The sequence below is a fragment of the Beta vulgaris genome, chromosome 3, assembly GCF_026745355.1.
Source record: "Beta vulgaris subsp. vulgaris cultivar EL10 chromosome 3, EL10.2, whole genome shotgun sequence".
NCBI classification, from domain to species: Eukaryota; Viridiplantae; Streptophyta; class Magnoliopsida; order Caryophyllales; family Amaranthaceae; genus Beta; species Beta vulgaris.
The window spans coordinates 13,538,662-13,557,645 of record NC_079204.1 but is presented as its reverse complement, the minus strand read 5'-3'; the positions used below and the strand labels follow the sequence as shown (position 1 = coordinate 13,557,645).

Below are 18,984 nucleotides of genomic sequence, written 5' to 3'. Positions count from 1 at the left end.
CTAGTTCGTCAATCTGGCATCAAGAAAGCATGAATTACAGTCGTAGCAATTAAAAGTCAGAGAGTTCTGACTCGTGACATTCAACGACATAAGAACCAGCCATTGCAATGCAGCTTAGCTCCATTTTATTAAATTACTACTATAAAGGCTAAAATAAATTATGTTTCCCTCATACACCCCTCACTCTTTCTGTTCTTTGCTATAATATCTTTAAATTGTTATTCGTTATTTCTCCCTCTAGAAACCCACCTACACTATTATGTAGGTCATATAGAAGCATCTTAGTCTTTCTCTATTCCTACCACCTCACCTTACTTTGCAGGCATTACGCCAATCAGAGCTCCAACGAAAAGTTGTGGGTTACAACTTAATGGGATACCAGGTCTTTTTACCTTTTGACATGACCTATTATCAATTTGGTTTCCTTTCCAACAATCAACATCAACAACCAAATTGAAAATAAATTACAGATCAATAAATCTATCTCAAAACATGTAGAAATGTATACTCCCACTATCCCCATGACTTTCAGCCAAGGAAAAAAAAAAATGCAAAAACAGCGTGCAACATGGAACAGATGCCTGCTACTGCGGCGTGAATTTTTTTGAAATATAAAACACATTGATTAATTTCAACCTCAAAAATTGCTTTTTTTCTAGTTTAAGAAGTTTTCTTTCAATATATTCTGACCAAACGTATCATATGATTGGGTTATATATTTGGTGAATGAATAATAAGTTACCTCTGTCAAAAAAAGAAGAATAAAAAGTTACAACATGAATGCCCGCCCTACTATCAATCTAGATAAACACAACTCATCTACATTACCCAACTTGAAAGCCCACCGAACCGTCGTTTGTGCAAGTCGTTGTTTTGTTGCAATGTATATTTGTGCTTTTTTTTTGACATAAAGGTATATATAAGAATAAAACAGAGTGAGTCACCATAAATAACAGAATTGCAGTTAGAGGGATGTGAATGTGATCTTTATCGTGGAGTTATCTAGTGGCATTTCTGAGCAGCAAGTCCGAACATATTACATAAAAAGGTCTAGATTTAACTCCATGTTTCTAGGCCAACTCATGAATTGAAATACTATTTAGCTGAAAAACACCAACACATACCAAGGCCAAAATCACCAATTTTAATGTCATTGCGGGCATCAAAGAATATATTATTTGGTGTCAAGTCACGGTGGATGATTCCTTGTCCATGAATATGTGCCAAACCTTCGACAATCTGACGAAACAAATGCCAGGCTAAGTCCTTGTCAAAATGATGGTATGAATCAAATAGGTGACGGAGAGTCCTGCATACAATTTTTAGGAAATGGACATAAGTAACACAATATGGAAAGGGGAAACAATTATATTCAAATCATTAAGAGGATAAAAAAATATACAAATAATAACTCAAATGGTTAACAGGAGGCAGAACCCTATAATAAAATAGGTTGAATATAGCAAAGAAATATATAATTGTCAACGTCATATTGAAGACAAATCAAAAAATTTGCAGCCCTACAAGACAAGATAAAATTGGAAAAAATATAAATATTATCAATACATTAAGGCTGGTTTACAGTAAAGCCATCCTTAAAAGAAGCACAACAAACTAATCACTTTTAAAGTTGGTCAACCAACACACTCCCAAATTTGTACATCTACAGTAATATATCAAAAAGCGTTCCTAAGAAAGTCTATGTGCAATATGCTCAATTTCCATGTCAACCTCTCAGTTAAAAAAAATAATTTTGTGTAGTTACACGCTACTGAACACGTGACCTTTGAAATGAAAAGTGAGAACTTACCTACGAATCCAATATAACATAATTGTTTAGTACTTTAGTAATTCAAAATAAAATATAATCAGGTCTTATAATAATGTCTTATTAAAAGACTTGCACAAGTAGTTAGAGCTCTAAAGTTTTATGGTAATAACAAGAGGCTATTGTAGACACATTCTCTTACCCCAATTCCTTATAAAAAGCTAAGCTACTGTTTCCATCCCCAAACTTTTAAGGGTTTAGTTTTTAAATATCATGCAATTACTTATCACATTATAACGTCAATTTTTCCTCACTAGAAAAAAATTATGAAGAATACAAACCCAAGGCATCACCTGGGACACTCATTAATTGTTAGTGAAAACTAGTGCCTAATATGTTGTCAGAGAGTTGGAATAAGTTACAAGAAATGATGAAAATTATTTAAAAAAAAAAGATCATGGAATGGAACTGTCAGATATAAGAGTTAACCTAGGACAATATTCCATTTGGATGTAAAGATAAGGTGATTCAAACAAATTTTCCTGTCCAAAAGTGTCAGACAAACTGCCAGCCTTACAACTGAAGCTGGAGCTTCTTCTGGTTTTCGAACCCCACATGCTCTCTTCCAGATATCCTGCAACTCCTGTTTCTATCCATGCCTGGACATTGGCGGGGATAATAGAAAAGGTTATGCAAACAAATTGAAAAAACAAGCCATTTAATATACCTAAAAGAGCCATTGCAAAAAGCTGAAACAAAGTAAGAAGGCTACAACTAAAAATAACAATTCTGCAAAAGTAAAAGAAACATCAAAAAAGTGTGTTATCACTGAAGAAACATCATTTATAACAGAGAGGATCCTGCCATCAAAGAACAGAAAAATTGAATAAGTAGGAACCAAATTAAATAATATCTCAGACAAAATTTATAATAAACAAGCATGGATAATGAAGTAGCCACATTCAACAACACCTTTTTCTAACGATAAATACATTGGAAAGACTCCATCACAAGATGATGAAATGAGGTTGATAGCAATATCTGCATTGTGAGTTGATCAGCAGCCAAACCTGACGGGCCTTTTCTGTGGCAGAAAGCTCTCTTAAACATATATGGATGAAAATGACGTAAGCTGTTTGTTCAGGAACCTTCTGGACAGGTGGTTTGTCTTGGAAAAATAGGTATTCATAAGACAGGTATTCATTGATCCCCATTTCTTAACCTCCTTTTCTTTCCCTTGAAGACTCCTCCGTAAAGAGGAAAAGTGTTTCCACAAGTCAATCACTACTTGACCCCCTTATGATTCCAACAATTATACGGCTCTTTCCGATAGAGCCTTTCTACCAATGGACACTAAATACAGCTAAGGATCCACACCTAATTTCTGAACCCCATCACACTATATAACAACAATATATTTATACCTAGGTTTTACTTCCTCTGTTTTTTTAGTTGCACCATTTGACTTTTTGGTGCGTGTATTAAAATAATCAAATGTTGCAACTAAAAAAAATAGAGGTAGTATTTAGAACTCCTCTGCCTTAGAGTTGAGCTCTCTCTTTCTCACCACCAAACATTTCCTCTTTATCTACCAAAAGGAAAGCTTACAATGTACTCCTTCCATCTCCCAATAGACTTTCCATTTCTCCTTTTCACATTCGCCACTGCACTTTTTGTATCATTAATATCTTTAATTACATATTGGAAGACGAATCAAACAAGACCTCACATGACTATGTTTTTACTTATATACTGGAAATGTTTTTGGAAGATTTTCTTTACTCGAGAATAGTGCAAAATTTAGAAATGGGAAGTCTATTGTGTGATGGAGGGAGTATCCAGCTATGAGGATGACGAGGCATAGAGACACCTCTAGTGGAGTATTAAACATGATGATCGAACAGTAAAGAAAAATAGGAATAGGCCTAAGAGAAACATTCCAGACTTGCATGAGTACTCCATCCAACAACCAAACCATTTAATGCATCCAACCATAAAAAGGCATGAGAAACCTGTCACCAGCAGAGTAATTTTTGAAGTATTTTGGGATGTAGGAATATTAGCAAAACTGAAATAGATTAAATGTAGACATGTAGAAAAAAAATAAAAGGCTTCGTCATGTAATATCCCACCTAAAACCCACCCACCCACCCACTGAAAAATATGGGCTTGGATGAAAAGGCTTTCCACCTCTCAAAAAAATCTTCATGAGAGACATCCAAGACACACGATACAGAATGAAATGACACAAATACACTAAGAAAAAGATAGAGATTAGAGAGAATAGTTAATGTCAACCTGATAGTAACGAACAACATGTTGGTGCTGCAAACGGGCGAGTGTTGCCACTTCCCTACAAAACACGTCATATGCATCAGCAAATAGCTAAGGTCCTAACTACAGATGGGAGACCGCACATACTTAATAAAGTTTTACCAAGAGATTGGAATGGCTTTATAATAAAGGGCTCTCTTTATCAGTAATATGGAATTATTATGATATAACCAAAGTATAAAAAAACAAGGGTTTTCATCAACATATTCTTTCAAATGATTCTTTATCTTACTGTAAAAAATACATTTTCAAGTATCCTTTTCATCTTCCATGTAAATAATTATTTATAGAAATTATGTTAGCGGGGTGAATACGGAAAAACTGAAAAAATGGCAAGCTTTCATGAAAGCAAAACATATTTTGGTAAATGACATGGTACCTCAATATGCGATCATTAACAGGTGGACTTTTGTCCTTGAGGCGAATCATTTTCAGAGCATATTGCCTCCCATCAAGCTTATTTTTGCACAAGACAACATGACCAAATCCACCATGCCCTGTCTCCATATGAAAAATTACATAAGACATTGACCAAACCTTATACTACAAAGGATTCTATCAACCCTTAAAGGCAGTAGCACATTTTTGTAGATAACAAAGAAGTTCATTTAAAAAATTCACAAGTACAACAGTAAACAAGTAGTCCCCTACTCCCCTACGAAGATTAATGAAATAAAATACCATGCCAACCGCACTCGAAAGAACCTCGGAAAAATACGTGTGGAGTAACCCCACAGGGAAGCAAAGTAGTCTACCCCATATAACCTCATAATTTCAAAAAACTATATAACGGAAATCCTATGAGGCCACAAACAGACAATGTCCGAGACCTAATCCTAATCAGGGAATGACGGTTGCATGAGTCAAGACTAAGATTTTACCTTTGGTGGTCATCCACATTGATCCTTTGCCTCTATTATGTTCTGTCAAGCGCTAAATGCTCAAAACCTGTATTTGGATTGTCTTCTTCCTCAACCCCCCCCCCCCCCTCTTCCCAATTGAAAGGGGAAAAAAGAAATATTGACTTAAGGGGAAAAAAAAGCTTTAAATTTATTAGCCACTCTTTGATACTTCCTCTGTTTCTTAATAGATGCATCATATTAACTTTTTACACTATTTAGATTTTAACTTTGACCGATAATTACTAATATATAAAGATAAATATCATTATTTTAATTGTTATAGGGTTAATCTCAATGTATATATTTTTAAAATATTTTTTTTTGTAATTCTTAATCATATATAATTAAAGATATTAATAGTCAAACTTGTGTATTTGGCAAGTGTGCATGGTCAATATGATGCATCTATTAAGAAAAAGAAGTAATTTTATTGTATTATTGGTGCGAAGTCGTTGATTCTAACTAACTAATTAGCCTAACGACATAATGTTTTGGCTTGTTTCCCTATTACACATAACTCTTTGATGTCCTACAAATGGTCTTCCTCATTTTAACAAAACATCAAAATTTATCTTCTTAGTGTGCTTCATACGGTTTTCCGTATTTTATCACAACATCAAAAAAAGAAATCTTGTGAGTGTAATCTCATATTGCTACTTACTCGTAATTCTACAATTATAACAATCTTCATAGAAAAATGAACAAAATATTCACCAAGTTATGTGTATCTAGACTTCAGATCATATCACTGATCAATCAAATCCTGGTCCTCAACTATATATGCAAGCGCATATATATGTATATTTTATATATATATATATATATATATATATATATATATATATATATGCATTGATGCATGTATTAGGTATATGTGTGTGTCAGATACACAAATATACAATGTACACATACACACACATCCGCACAACACACTCACACAAAACATATTCAGGTATGTGCGTGCACACACATACACAATCCACACACACAAACCGTATTATGTGTATACGTAAGCAATGGAGAATTGAAATTACAACCATGCCGACAGCCAAGGCAATTGGATATTTAGTTCACCATAGCACACTTGGTCAGGGTTTATATTAGCGTAAATGAAGGATCTTGCTTAAATATTTAATCTTGTGTCGGTTCTCTGAGCAGCAATAATCTTAATCAATAAAATTTCTTCAGGGAAGAGGCTAATTAAATCACCAATTTACCTACCCAGCGATTGTAGCTCTTCAAAGTCATTAAGATACCGTGAATTTTGGAGAGATGAATCCTGCCCTGCAAAATCCGACACCGGTTCCCAAAACTCGGATATTTCTGAAGTGACCTGCAATGCAATTTAAGCACAAATCCTTGGGATTATAGAACCATCCAATATTACACCGGAAAATGAGCCAGAAAAAACAGAATGTAGAGCAAGGAGAACATCACAACCATATGCTGACGGAATACATGATCAAAAGTCTTGCTATACAGAGTAAATGAATTAGTGGCTACATCTCGTGTCCACTCTGATATAATCTGCAGAAAAATGCATTGAAAGTGCCCAAGTATAATGAATAATAGCATAGATGACCATACAAGCCAAATTCTGTACGTATATTAATGCATACTCCGAGACTATACAACTCAGATGCTATGTTTGGCAAAGCCTTTGCAAGCGGGCCTTTAGATCCACAAGCCAATCGAAGAAGATGAGCCTGCCAAAGATGAGGAATAGTTATAGACAAAATACAGTCATAGTCCAGAAATAAGAGGCAATAACAAATAAAAAATGAAAAGTACCATGATCAGATCTCTTTTGGTACTTTGAGATGTTTCACCATTCCTTAAAGACCCGGTTTCTTGATCATCAATGTCATCAAAGAACGAGAAAGATTCTTCAGAGTCATCCACACTATCCTGGAAATGCATCAACTGAAAAACACTTACTAGAGTTGGACCTGGAAGAAGAGAACCAGGAGAAACAAGCCTTATGCCCGAAGGTTTTTCAAGCAATTGTGTAGTTTGTCTTAAAAATCGTTGTGGTATAAAAAAGAAAACCAAAGCCGTAATGATTTATTCTTCCAGATGGGCATCCTAATGATAGACACATGACTCATTCCTATCATACAATGATGTATCTTATATCGAGCTCACCTAAAACGGGTGCGACTATCTACAGTGATACTCCCATTTGTACAACCAATCATAGACATAAGGCTATGCCGCAGGTAATCAATCTTCATGGCCTGGTTGTCTGCGTGATCCTTGATAGCAGATAGCAGATGTTTAGGGGTTTTAGTTGGCACATTACTTATTCGAATGACAATATCAAGGTGACAGTTACATCTAAACAGCGGGAAAACTAATAAAGATAATAGGCATAACACTATTTAGAGTCTAGACACCATCCTTGAGCATTAGTAGAAACTCAATCATATTCTCAATGTTTACTATGCTCTCCATTACATTTACTTCCATTCTTTCTCTCTGAAATCCAACACCCTTTGACACCCGTGTGCTTGTGGAAATGAACAAAATTTATATAACAAATACATATCGCCAATATTTTATTCGTATAAAGTTATTTTCTGAAAAAAGATCCATATTCGCTTCCATAGGCCAACCTACAAGGCACGTGGGTCAGGACTCACATCATGCCTGGGCCAAGCCTTGCTCACCATATATCCCCGATACACCAAGCTCTGGCCCATGGGGGCTGAACCCGTGCCATGGGTAGCCCAACACATGGGCCAGGCTGGCCATTGTGATGCATCAGCTCAATAGACCAAATTTGATCACCTACAAGATGCATAACAAAGAAGGGGCAAATAAGTAGTTTGCTGAGAGCGGATAAAAAGAATATGAGGTGGCAAAGTTAGTTATATGGCAGAGTTTTCTTGTGCGCAGGGTTTTCGGTTTTCAGCAATAAAACGGGAGGGAAGGTCCAGGTGCAAGGTATGAGTCTATGAGATTATTGTAAAGGGAATTGGTTTGGGAGAGTGGGAGCCTCTTGAAAACTCATCAACTTGTGTATTCATTTACATCATCAATTCCATTTACACCTTCCTCTCACATTTCTTCTTCTGAGTTCTATCATTTTCATCGTGTTATTTGCTGCATTATTCTGTGTTGATCTATCTGCTGTGTGAGATCTAGGTGGTGAACTCAGTTCATCACACACAGCCACTGCCAACCATGCCAAAACTGTTCTTTGAGAATGAGCACTATCAAGATAACATGTGAATCACTCTGCAGAGTAGACAGACAATTTGAGGAATAATCCATAGATCCAACTTTTCTTTCCTTTTCTCCTTTTGCTTAGGAAACCCTTTTGCTTGGAGTGGGATTGAGATGGGGGATTATCACTTCTCTCTTCTGGAGGAAACATCAGAATTTCTTAAAAGGAACCCAGAAATTGCTCAAGAATAGATTTCACATCTCTTTGTCCTCATACACCTACCTTCAGGGACATAACGACTCCACATAAGACATTAGGATGTTGCTGTTGGTTCTTTCCTTGAAAGCTACAGATCTCTTTCCCCCTTCCAATCCTAATTCAACGCCACCAACACTAGATTCTTAGAAACTCTCAACTCATTGTAGTAAAGTTATGTACATGACCTTCCTAGATCGAATCTTTTCAATTGAGATGGCAGCTGTAAGGATATGAGCGGAAGAACAAACATGACATGACTACCCTCTCTCAAGAGTCAAGAGCACTAACAAGTGTCCTTAGACAATTTGTACTCTATCACCCATTGTTAGTGCCACTAAAGTCTATTCAATAATCCAAAGCCCCCTATATGAAGAAATTGGAATCTTACCCCTAGGCCAAATAGGAAATAATTCTAGCATCTAATAAGATATAGAAAAAAAAGCTAGGAACTGGAAGATAATATCATTCCCAAACAGATAACAATTATTTAAGAAATAAAACACTAGAATCCTAAATTAGTTACGACATGGAAAGTTCATAGCAAACAAGCAAAAAACTAATGAACCACAAAATAGTAAAACCCAGTCGATGAGCCCAGCCAAGCAGCCACATGAGCATGCAGAAGATACCACCTGGATGCATGGTGTCAAAACAAGGCCGTATTGTATCGTATTACCCGTATCGTAAAGGTTTTCAAATCTACCAAACCGATACTCAAGGAAACAAAATCACAGGTGGAGTCGCGATCACGGTCAATGATACAAGGAACGAAATTCGATACGAAACGCGGGACGGAAACGGAAACGGGAAACGCTACCTTGAGTGAATCGGGAACGTTTGGTGTTGTGAGTTATGACAGTTTTTTTTAAAGGCCCAACTATACCTAGCCCACTTTAATGCTTTCTTTAAAACCCTAATTGGTAAAACTTTAAGAAAAAGTTAAAAAGAAAAAAAATAAAGAGAAGGGGAAGGGGCACCGGCACACCCACATAATTAGAAAAAACTGACTGGAGGCCCATTAAATGAAAAAAAAAAGAGAGGAAGACAGAGAAAGGAAATGTCGGAGGCTAGGGAAAGAATGAGAGAAAGCCAACTACCGACCGCCGCTGCCAACCGCCGCTGCCGACCGCCGCTGCCGGAGCTCCGGGGATCTGACAACACCATCTGGCTCGGAATTCTTGCTAGAACCAAAGCCCCATGGTAATTTATCCTAGTATAAGCATTTTCCTCTTCAATTTCCAGATCTAGGTTTTCGAATCAACCTTAGATCTGTGATTCTTCATCTTCTTTTCTTTCCTTCCTCTCTCTCTCGGTCCTCTAGTGTCGACCCTTGAAGAAGAAAAAGGAAACGCCATGACCACCGTACTGAGACGCGAACCCCAGCGATTTGGGTCGCGTTCGTTCCGCGATTCGGTACGAACGAACCAGAACGCGATTCGGCCGTACGTCCCGCGTTTCTGGTTTCACTGATCACGGTAACGTTTGTGTTGTCGCGGAAGCGGCTTGCAACGGATGAATGGAACGGTCGCGGCCGACGCGGCGTGAATTTTTTCATAAATTCACATTAATATGTTTTAATCTTATTTGCATTGTTTTAGTTTATGAAGCATTATGACAACATACTATAATCAAATCTATCAGAATATTTCATCAGCTATATAATTATTTAATAAAATATTTTTGGCCAATGTTTGAGAAGAATGGATGTAACAGGGATAAAAACGTTTTGACACGACAAGTTCACGTTACGAACGGGCAACGCGGCGAGAAGTATGTGATTTTTATCATGGTGTTCCATGACGGGATTTCGAGGAACGGCAAATACAAAATCCGTTACATTCTGTAATGGAACGGGAGAGTTTAATTCCATGCCGATACTACCCACATCGGAAAGGTGTAAAAGAAATCATGTTTTAGGTGGGTTCCAGGGATATCTCATGGTCTGAGCCGATATTTGGCGGTAAGAGTGTACGAAAATGGCATCATCCCTGTTGCCGCATCACTGTGACCACTACCGCAATCGTGATCGAAACCAAATTTTCGAACTATGTCTGGATGTGCGAGTCTTCCAAGCTACATCCAAGAACTTCCTGCCCCTATTTGCTAGTCAATGTTGTGCAACCTTAATGTTGGCGGTTTCTTCTTGCTTTACCTACACTGCTTCACCATGATCACTAGCTTACATACTTGAAAATGGTGGTTGTTGTCACTTTACCCAATCATTTTGTTCAATATATATCTTTATGATCTTACACAAAATAAAAATATATATACGCATAACTTAATTTCAAATTATCATATTTTTCCCTATTTGTTCCCTACTTTTTTTGCATAACCCCACTGGAGATAACACCATTTAGGTATTCGCAGCCACTAGGAACCAATACCCAAATCTCTAACACCTTTTCAACACTACAGTGCAGTTTACCACTGTCCAAGTTAACTTTACCCTCATAAAGAAAGAGGCGGTTCAACAATTGCTTTTGCGTATCAGAAAGTTCATGAAACAGGTCAAGCAAATAGTAGACACAAGGCAAGTAGATCATGTCACCATGATCATATCTATAGCAGGTCGAATTGCTTGATGGTTGAATCTAACGTACAGTCTATACGAAGTTTCTACTAATGTATCAGAAAATACTGCCAAAATACCTTATTGTTCCTCTCTGCATCTGAATTAGACCCATCCAAGTCTTCTGATAGAGATCTACTTGAATCTGTTGTCAATAGACCCCTATTTTCATCCTCACTCCCTTCTTCAACAGACTCCAATTTTGCAGGAACTGAAGCTAGTGCAGCATGTCGGCTATCCTCCCTCGTTGTCTTTTCTTTCGGTTTGAAGTTCTTTTCAACACCTTCATATACTTGCTTTGATTTGGATAAAGCACGGGAAACCACTGAGGAGCTTAGTTCACCACCATCACTAGTTCCAAAGTTCCAATTCCATGAGTCCTCATAACCACTGAACAGATCCATAAAACCATAAACAAATGCATCCTTGGAAGAAGCAACTGTTTCAGAAGATCTAGCCATATCTTTAGAAGGTAGCTTCCCAGCACTGTCCTCATCTAAAGATAAAACCTTCTCAATCAAGAAAAGACAAATCAATTATTATGAGCAGGAAAAGAGGTAGCAAATTGTAAGATCAAAAAAATTTATCTTAAGTAACATAATTTAATTTACCCGGGTATGCAAGGGGGCCAATGTAACAACTGCAGAGAGAAACTCCTGGGCAGCTTCCACCAAATTGAAGATCATCACACGTCCTTCTCGAGCATTCAAATTTGCCTAGTGTAATTGTTATATAAAATGCTCAAATATCTGCACAATATGTTCTTTACACATATTTAGAGAACACAATATATTCTACACATATATTCTGCAAGGGCACCTATAATGTATGCCCTGCACACTCCTACAATGAAGAACTTCTAGCTATGTGCAATGCTGAGGTGCAAAAGCCTGAATATAAGAACATTTTAAAATAAATGTAATCTTTTGTAATCTTTTCAATGCCAATTTCACTTAATCTCGCCATGTTATAAAGAGTATATTAGGATTTAGGGACTATAAGAGGATTTCACCCAGTTACACACTGACTCTGATCTTCCCAGAAAAGCAAAACCAGAAATTTTTTTTTTAAAAAAAAAAAAAAAAAAAAAAAAAACCAAGCTTGTCATGGATTGCTGGCAACTAACATAAAATTCCAGATAATAAGGAAGTCTAAATATTTTATTTGAAGAAGAAACAAAAACCTGCTCATGGAGGAGCGACATAAGCCTATCAGCATCACTTTCAGACAGACCTTTCTCCGAAGTTAACTGCAGTTTAGGACACTTGTAAGGATACCCTGGTAAGCACCTAAAACAAAGCAAGAATATGGAGGCACAAGAATTCAGAAATGTAAATACATGAGTCCCTGGAACCAATTCAGGAACGAGGTGTCAAATGCAGCGGAAAGCAAAGAGCATTAAGAAACACTAACCGCACAAGTAAATGAGCGGAGACATCAAGATCCTCATATCCTGAGTCCTTTGAGTAAGGCCTGTAAATTATATTATGTAACATGGTTACATATATGTTACAACAAAGAAAGTAATAGATGAAAAAGTTACATATAAGTTACAACAAGGGGGCAAAAAAAACCTGATATTAATGATGACCTGTGGATGAGTCCCTGAAACTATTTCACAGTCTTCTTGAAAAATTGCAGACCTGAGAGCATGAAAGCATCAAACAGTCAGTTATGAAAGCTAAGTAGTCAAGAGTCCTGCACTCATTATAACTTATAAGAATGTTATGAAGAATTCAAACGAGTCTAATAGCATCTCAGGTATACTGAAGAGGATAAAGTTACTTTGCTTCCAAGGCCAACACAATCAGACCTGTAAAGAAAAGCTAAATCTAGTACTCCCACATTGTCTATTCTGGTATAGGCAGCAATTAGCATCAAGAAAGCTTCCTATAAGAAACCATGGACCTTTGGGCATGGAGGTTGTAAAACATGATAGAGAAGACCTTTAAATGTTTAATGTAGTTTCCAGAAAAGTAAAGACAGAAAATGCAATCATAGAACCATTCCAGGAGACTAAGAAATGAGGATTCAACATGATTCACATCATACAAAATTACTGCACACTCGCTAATCAATAGTTGAGAAAAACAAGTCACCTAGTATGAAAATATGAATTCAGGATGCATTAGCAGATACAGAAGTATAATAAGTTATAATGACATCAAAACACAAGATACAAACCAAGTCTACCCCAGATTCAAGTACTAAAGTAAAAAAAAAAAAAAAAAAAATTAATTAATTAATTAATAAAAGAACATACTTGAACACATTTGATTAGTTGACGATTCTACTAAAGAGCCAAAATGGCTTTCTAGAGGTATACAAAACAAGCAGCTAAGAAGTTGAGAAGCACAAAGGTTCAGAAGAATATAGTGTGTTCATGTATTCATCTATAGAAGAAATGATTAAACCTTAAGCTCAAAGGCCCGGATACTAAAAACTATCACAACCTTACGGAAAGTATAAATGTATAATCCTAGCTGCAGTTTTGAACATGAATCCTATTTCTTCAACTGTCTTCTCCAGAAGGAAGAGAAACATGAGGCCAATCTTATCCAAAACTCATTTCTCAATTCTCTCCTTCCTAATAAAACATACAAAACCCCAATAACAACCCCTCCTCCCCCCAATTCTTTTTGCAATAGAATTCCCCTTGACGTTATAGATTTCTTCATACACTTACCACCAGGCAACTTTCAAGCATCAACACACAGAATTTACTCAAACATAGCGATCTACAAACAGTATTCCTTGGCATTCTAATACCTGATTCAGGTTTCTATACAGATTGAGATCACAATATATGCTGTATTCCAACTGTTTTTCCTCTTTTAACAGGTAACACTGAGGCAATAGTATCTTCTTCTTCCTTGCTAATTAGATACATGTCATTCATCGGTCAAGAAGAGACTTTATGTGGCATTGCGGACAATTATATGAGCAAACATACAGGCACAAGGATTGCAATCTAATGAAATCACTTCTAGGTTATGCAGACTAGAGAAGGTTCTTTGGCCAATAATTTAGACTTCTACTTTCGCAAAAACTACTACTCCTTCCTTACTAGCATGGCCAAGCACTAGGTAGGGGTAAGGGGGCCCTCTTTAACAAGCTTCTAAAGGAAATTTAGAACCAGTTCAATGTAACACTATCAGTTGTCTCAAAGGTCTCTAATATGTTGCAAGTCCATCAAAGACAGCAAAGACTGAGCAAATGCTTGTTACAGAACTTACACTTATCATCAATATCAATAATGAAATTCCAAATATCCAAGTATCTTCTAGAATTTCCTTGTTTATAAGATCATCAGGCGCCTTCCATCCTAATTTATTTGCCACAATTTCCATTTTGGGTTTTCCAATTTATTTGCCACTCTCCATTATAGAAGTCTTTTTCTCTCTACTATTCTTTATAGTTGGGCCCCACCCCATCCCAACCCCCTTCTTTCTCTCTTCATATTTACTAACCAAGAATCGTGCGCAAAAAAATAATATTGGGAAATAAATGGAAACAGAGGGAGTAAATATAAGATTGCACTGAAAATCGGAAAACCGTCCAAAAAGCTCATGTCTACACAAGTAGCATCTACATCTCTATTACATGGGCCAAGGGAAGCTATGGTGTCCCCTTTGAAAAGACTTTTTAACCCTTCGTTCAATAAAAAGATTACCTATCAAGATTTTGAGATTTTCCTCCATCATAGCCCTTCCTAATTTAAAATATGTATATCAAAGGAAGTTTAAAGTAGCTAAAATAAACTTTCATAAAAATATGTGTATTGAAAGAAAAAAGTTTATGATTGAAGAACAAATTAACATAATTAAAGCAGTTTTCAAATCAATTACAAAACCAAAGACATAAAATTTTAATTTTACCTAAACTTTGAAATGCAATAACAATATACCAATATCCATTAACAAGTAATAAAAATACCAAGAAAACAACTTCTTCATTAAGTAATTTTTATATTTTGTATTTACACCACATAATATTTAATTAGAATTAATGATGATTGTAAGTTACATCCTTCAAAATTACATTTAGATGAAATTTAATAATAATTGCTAAAATAATTCACGCACGCATCGCGTTCAAAAAAGCTAGTAAGTACTGATGACAAGGCCTTTGTATTCAGCAACACCAAGATACAAGGTATATCCAATATGAAAATAGTGAAAGGTGATTCATAACAACTGAAAATGCATATCTTCCTGCAATAAGAAAAACTAAGACATAGAACAATTCTATTGAAAAGGCTAATGACTGTCCGCTGTCTTCGACATGAACCCGTTAAAATTGAATTATCCAAGAAGATGCAGATATATCAACAGCATTGCCTTCAACAGTTGGCCAGCATGATAATTTTCCACCTTCTAAATTCAAACTATAGTAATTTTAACAACCCCTTTTACTTACCATGAACAATACTAATATTGCACCAAATTTCACCATCTCTTAACATTCTACCGCCTTTTCTAAAACCCAATTTCCCTTCCAAAAGTGCATATCAATTACTATTCATAGGGTTATGATTTGATAATACCATAATTCTTGGTTAATTCCACAATTTAACAATCAAACTGGAACATAAAAACAAAATTACTAGCATAAGATATAAAAGACGAAAATAAAATGTGGGTTCATCTTACAAAGCAGTAAATTCTTCAGATATTAGCTCACTATAATCAGCAGAGAGCAAAGCATGATCTTTAGCAGCAGCTCGTCCTTTATTCCGACGCTTTTTCTTCTTCGAATTTTGACCCATTATCTCAAAGTAATGTGCCTTAAATTCAAACCCAGATCACCAATCAAGGAATTAACAAGTATCAGAATTTAAACCAGTATTCCAGTGATCTTTGAAGAGTTTGAAATGGGTAAGTAATAGAAACTGGATTTGTTGTATTGAAAATTGATTGGGTTACCACATCACACCGTCTACCAAGTTAGAAAGGTCTTTCTTCGTTAGTATAAGGGGGACTTATTCATGCGAAAACCAATGAAGTTTTGAGCCCAAAATCGCATTCTTCATGCATAAAATGAGATAGAATTGGGAAAAAGGTGGTAAAATAGTGGAGATTTGACAGAAATTGAGAAGAATAAAAAGAGAGGGATTTTAATGAAGCTGATTCTAAGGTGAGGCTGACTGCTGCTATATAGCCTGGTAGGCGCCAGAATACTGCTTGCTTTTTTGTCCAATTGCACACCATTTGAAACACAACTAATGTTTAGGTCCGAGCTATTCTCAAAATAACTATACAAAAAACTAGTATAAATTCGGTGCATCTGATCCATATCATCTGAGGTATAATGATTACATCACTGATGTCCCTTCTTTTTTCTATTTTTGGATTTTGTAACACTAAACCACAGTATAGCAGCATTCTGACAATATAGCTCATGTATATCATCCAAAGTTGGTCTTACTTGAATATGTTATAAAAGATTAAGGTATTTATGATAGTATATCTGTTTATGATATAGTGTATCTATGTGTGATATATTATATGTTAGGAAATGGGATATTGTAGTTTGATTAATGCGGAACAAGTCCATGAAATAATAAGGATGAGAAAAAAAAAATAAAGAAGATAAACAGAAAGAACACAAGGATTTACGTGGTTCAGTCAAAATAGACCTACGTCCACAGGTGAGGGAATCGAGAGCTTCTTCACTATGATGGAGAAAAATAGAGAGAATAATTACAAGGAGTCCTAAGAATACTAGAGGCTAAAAGTTGTGTGTATAATGAAGACCAAGAGGATCCTAATTTTATAACATAAGGAAACCCTAATGAACCCTAGAATATACTCCGCACAAAATCCGGAAAGAAATCGTGCATCTCGTGTCAAAATTTCGGTCGCCCGATTGGTCGGTCATCAAATTCAAATTGGCTGATGTCTCGGGCCCGATCGGGAGTTGTAATCCCGATCGTAGTTCTCTAAGGGGGCCCGATCGAGAAGAGATGTTGCCCGACCCGATCGGGCGAAATTCCAGTTCGACGGTGCTTCGTAAAACAACCATAACTTTTTTGTTTCTCAGCGAAATTGGGTATATGACCTGTCATTGGAAAGCTCTTTGAACAAACTCTCACCTCCAATTTGAATCATATAAAAACCATTGATAGATTGGGATATATGTGCATTCAAAGTCAGTCTTATGCCGTTTTCACACGATTTTAAGTCATAAAAAACAGTATATGTATTTTTTGTACTCTAATGTGTTTTCGTACGTAATATTTTCTATAGTGTCTTTCTGTGTAATATAGTGTATTTATTTATGATATAGTGTATGTAGTATTTTGCGTTTTCGTACGTAATATTTTCTATATATGTTATAGTGTGTTTTTGTCTGATATAGTGTATCTATTTATAATATAGTGTATCTATGTATAATATAGTGTATGTCGCAGGTATGTGCCTGGGCCTGGTGTACATTAACTTTAATATGAATCTGGCCCACGCAAGACGGATTGAAGTAACTATAGTTTCATTATTAATATCTTACCTTATAATTATAACTGGGTTGCTAAATGACGTGTTATAGTTTCATGGTAATGTCGTAAATACATACTTCCTCTGCTCCATAATAAGTGAAACATAGGGATTGAGCACAAGATTTAATAATAAACATCACTTTCAAAAGCCAAAAAGTCATTAAATACCCTTTTCATTATCAAAAGGATCGAGGAGAAAGAAAAGCAAACCACATAAGTTTGTGATGGGCACTCTTGTCATTTTGTCACTTTCTTTTTTCCATTTAAGGTATGTTTCACTTATTTAGAAACGTTCTAAAATAATAAGTGTTTCACTTATTATGGAACGAATGAAGTATAAAATATTGTATGTTTATATTTTTAATTCTTTTCTCACTTTCTCCTCTTTCCTCACTTCCTCTTCTTCTTCCACACCACCACCACCTTCACACCCATCACCACCACCACCACCACCACCTTCCATAATGCTCTTTTTTGTGAGAAATTAAGAGGGGAAAAATCCAAACAAGGGACAAAGCTTGTGAAATGTGCATAACTTAGGGTGTTAAGCAGCCTATAAGATACATTCTAAACTGAAATTAATCTTCCACCTAGTTGAACTAGCTGACCCAATTGTGACCCAATTGACCAAGAAGAAGAGAAAGGAAGCATTTAACTCTTGCTCACATGGTCAAATCTCATAACTATTGGATTCACATCTCCAACTGATACTTTTTCGAGTAGCATAAACAAGAATACAAGATTGATGATAGAAATTTGCAAATAATTACATATGCATCAACATAACGCTTGGTTATGAGCATATCAAATGAAAATCCAAAACGTGAAATTCAGATCTAATGCTAGCACTTATTGGTTTATTCTTCCATCACCACTATACCACCATCTCTGCCCCCCATCATCACCGTACCACCGTCTCTGCCCCCATCACCACCGTACCACCTTTTCACGCCCTTCACCACCCCCGCCTATATATGGTGTTTTTTATATAAAAAAAAAAAAATAGACGTCCACCATGGACGCCCCACCACAGGTGGAAGCGTCCATGGCAGGTGCTCCACCATAGGGTGAGGCGCCTGTCATGGATGTCTCTCCATAATTTATTTTTAAAAAAAAATCAAAAAAAAAGAGGCGTCCACCATGGACTCCCCACCACCGGTGGAAGCGTCCATGGCAAGCGCTCCACCACTGGGCGAGGCGCCTATCATGGACGCCTCTCCATGTTTTAAAAAAAAAAATTCAATCTCCTTTAGGGTTTAGGTGGTGGTGGACGCCAGAGGTGGTGAGGAAGAATGGAAGTGTCCCGTGGTTGTGGTGCTGGCGGCAATGTTGTGGTGGCGGGCTCCAATAGTGGTGGTGGAAGGAAAATGGGAAGAAGAGGGAGAGAAAAAAAAATGAAGGTATAAATATACACTATAAAAATACTTGTATTTAGGACGTTAGTAGGAAATATTATGGCGTCAAATAGCAAAACTCAGTTATAAT

At 36.3% G+C, this 18,984-nt stretch overlaps 1 protein-coding gene across 3 annotated transcripts in view; it reads right to left on the bottom strand.

Annotated features, from left to right (window-relative positions):
* Nucleotides 1-16,139, bottom strand: part of LOC104888797 (eIF-2-alpha kinase GCN2) — a 28,082-nt gene extending 11,943 nt beyond the window's left edge. The window contains exons 1-14 of one of the 3 annotated variants that reach the window (XM_010673876.4): nucleotides 15,656-16,139; nucleotides 12,578-12,646; nucleotides 12,417-12,476; nucleotides 12,187-12,292; nucleotides 11,615-11,719; nucleotides 11,084-11,512; nucleotides 6,796-6,927; nucleotides 6,624-6,710; nucleotides 6,445-6,531; nucleotides 6,226-6,337; nucleotides 4,482-4,599; nucleotides 4,067-4,121; nucleotides 2,258-2,427; nucleotides 1,125-1,309 (exon numbers count right to left, since the gene is read on the bottom strand). In XM_010673876.4, the coding sequence (XP_010672178.2) occupies nucleotides 1,125-1,309; nucleotides 2,258-2,427; nucleotides 4,067-4,121; nucleotides 4,482-4,599; nucleotides 6,226-6,337; nucleotides 6,445-6,531; nucleotides 6,624-6,710; nucleotides 6,796-6,927; nucleotides 11,084-11,512; nucleotides 11,615-11,719; nucleotides 12,187-12,292; nucleotides 12,417-12,476; nucleotides 12,578-12,646; nucleotides 15,656-15,771 (1,831 nt within the window). In that variant the 5' untranslated portion in view covers nucleotides 15,772-16,139. Of the gene's footprint in view, nucleotides 1-1,124; nucleotides 1,310-2,257; nucleotides 2,428-4,066; nucleotides 4,122-4,481; nucleotides 4,600-6,225; nucleotides 6,338-6,444; nucleotides 6,532-6,623; nucleotides 6,711-6,795; nucleotides 6,928-11,083; nucleotides 11,513-11,614; nucleotides 11,720-12,186; nucleotides 12,293-12,416; nucleotides 12,477-12,577; nucleotides 12,647-15,655 lie in introns of those variants that run through there. The other 2 variants (XM_010673878.4, XM_019248609.3) reach the window with 2 other exon arrangements.
* Between the last annotated feature and the right edge of the window lie 2,845 nt (nucleotides 16,140-18,984).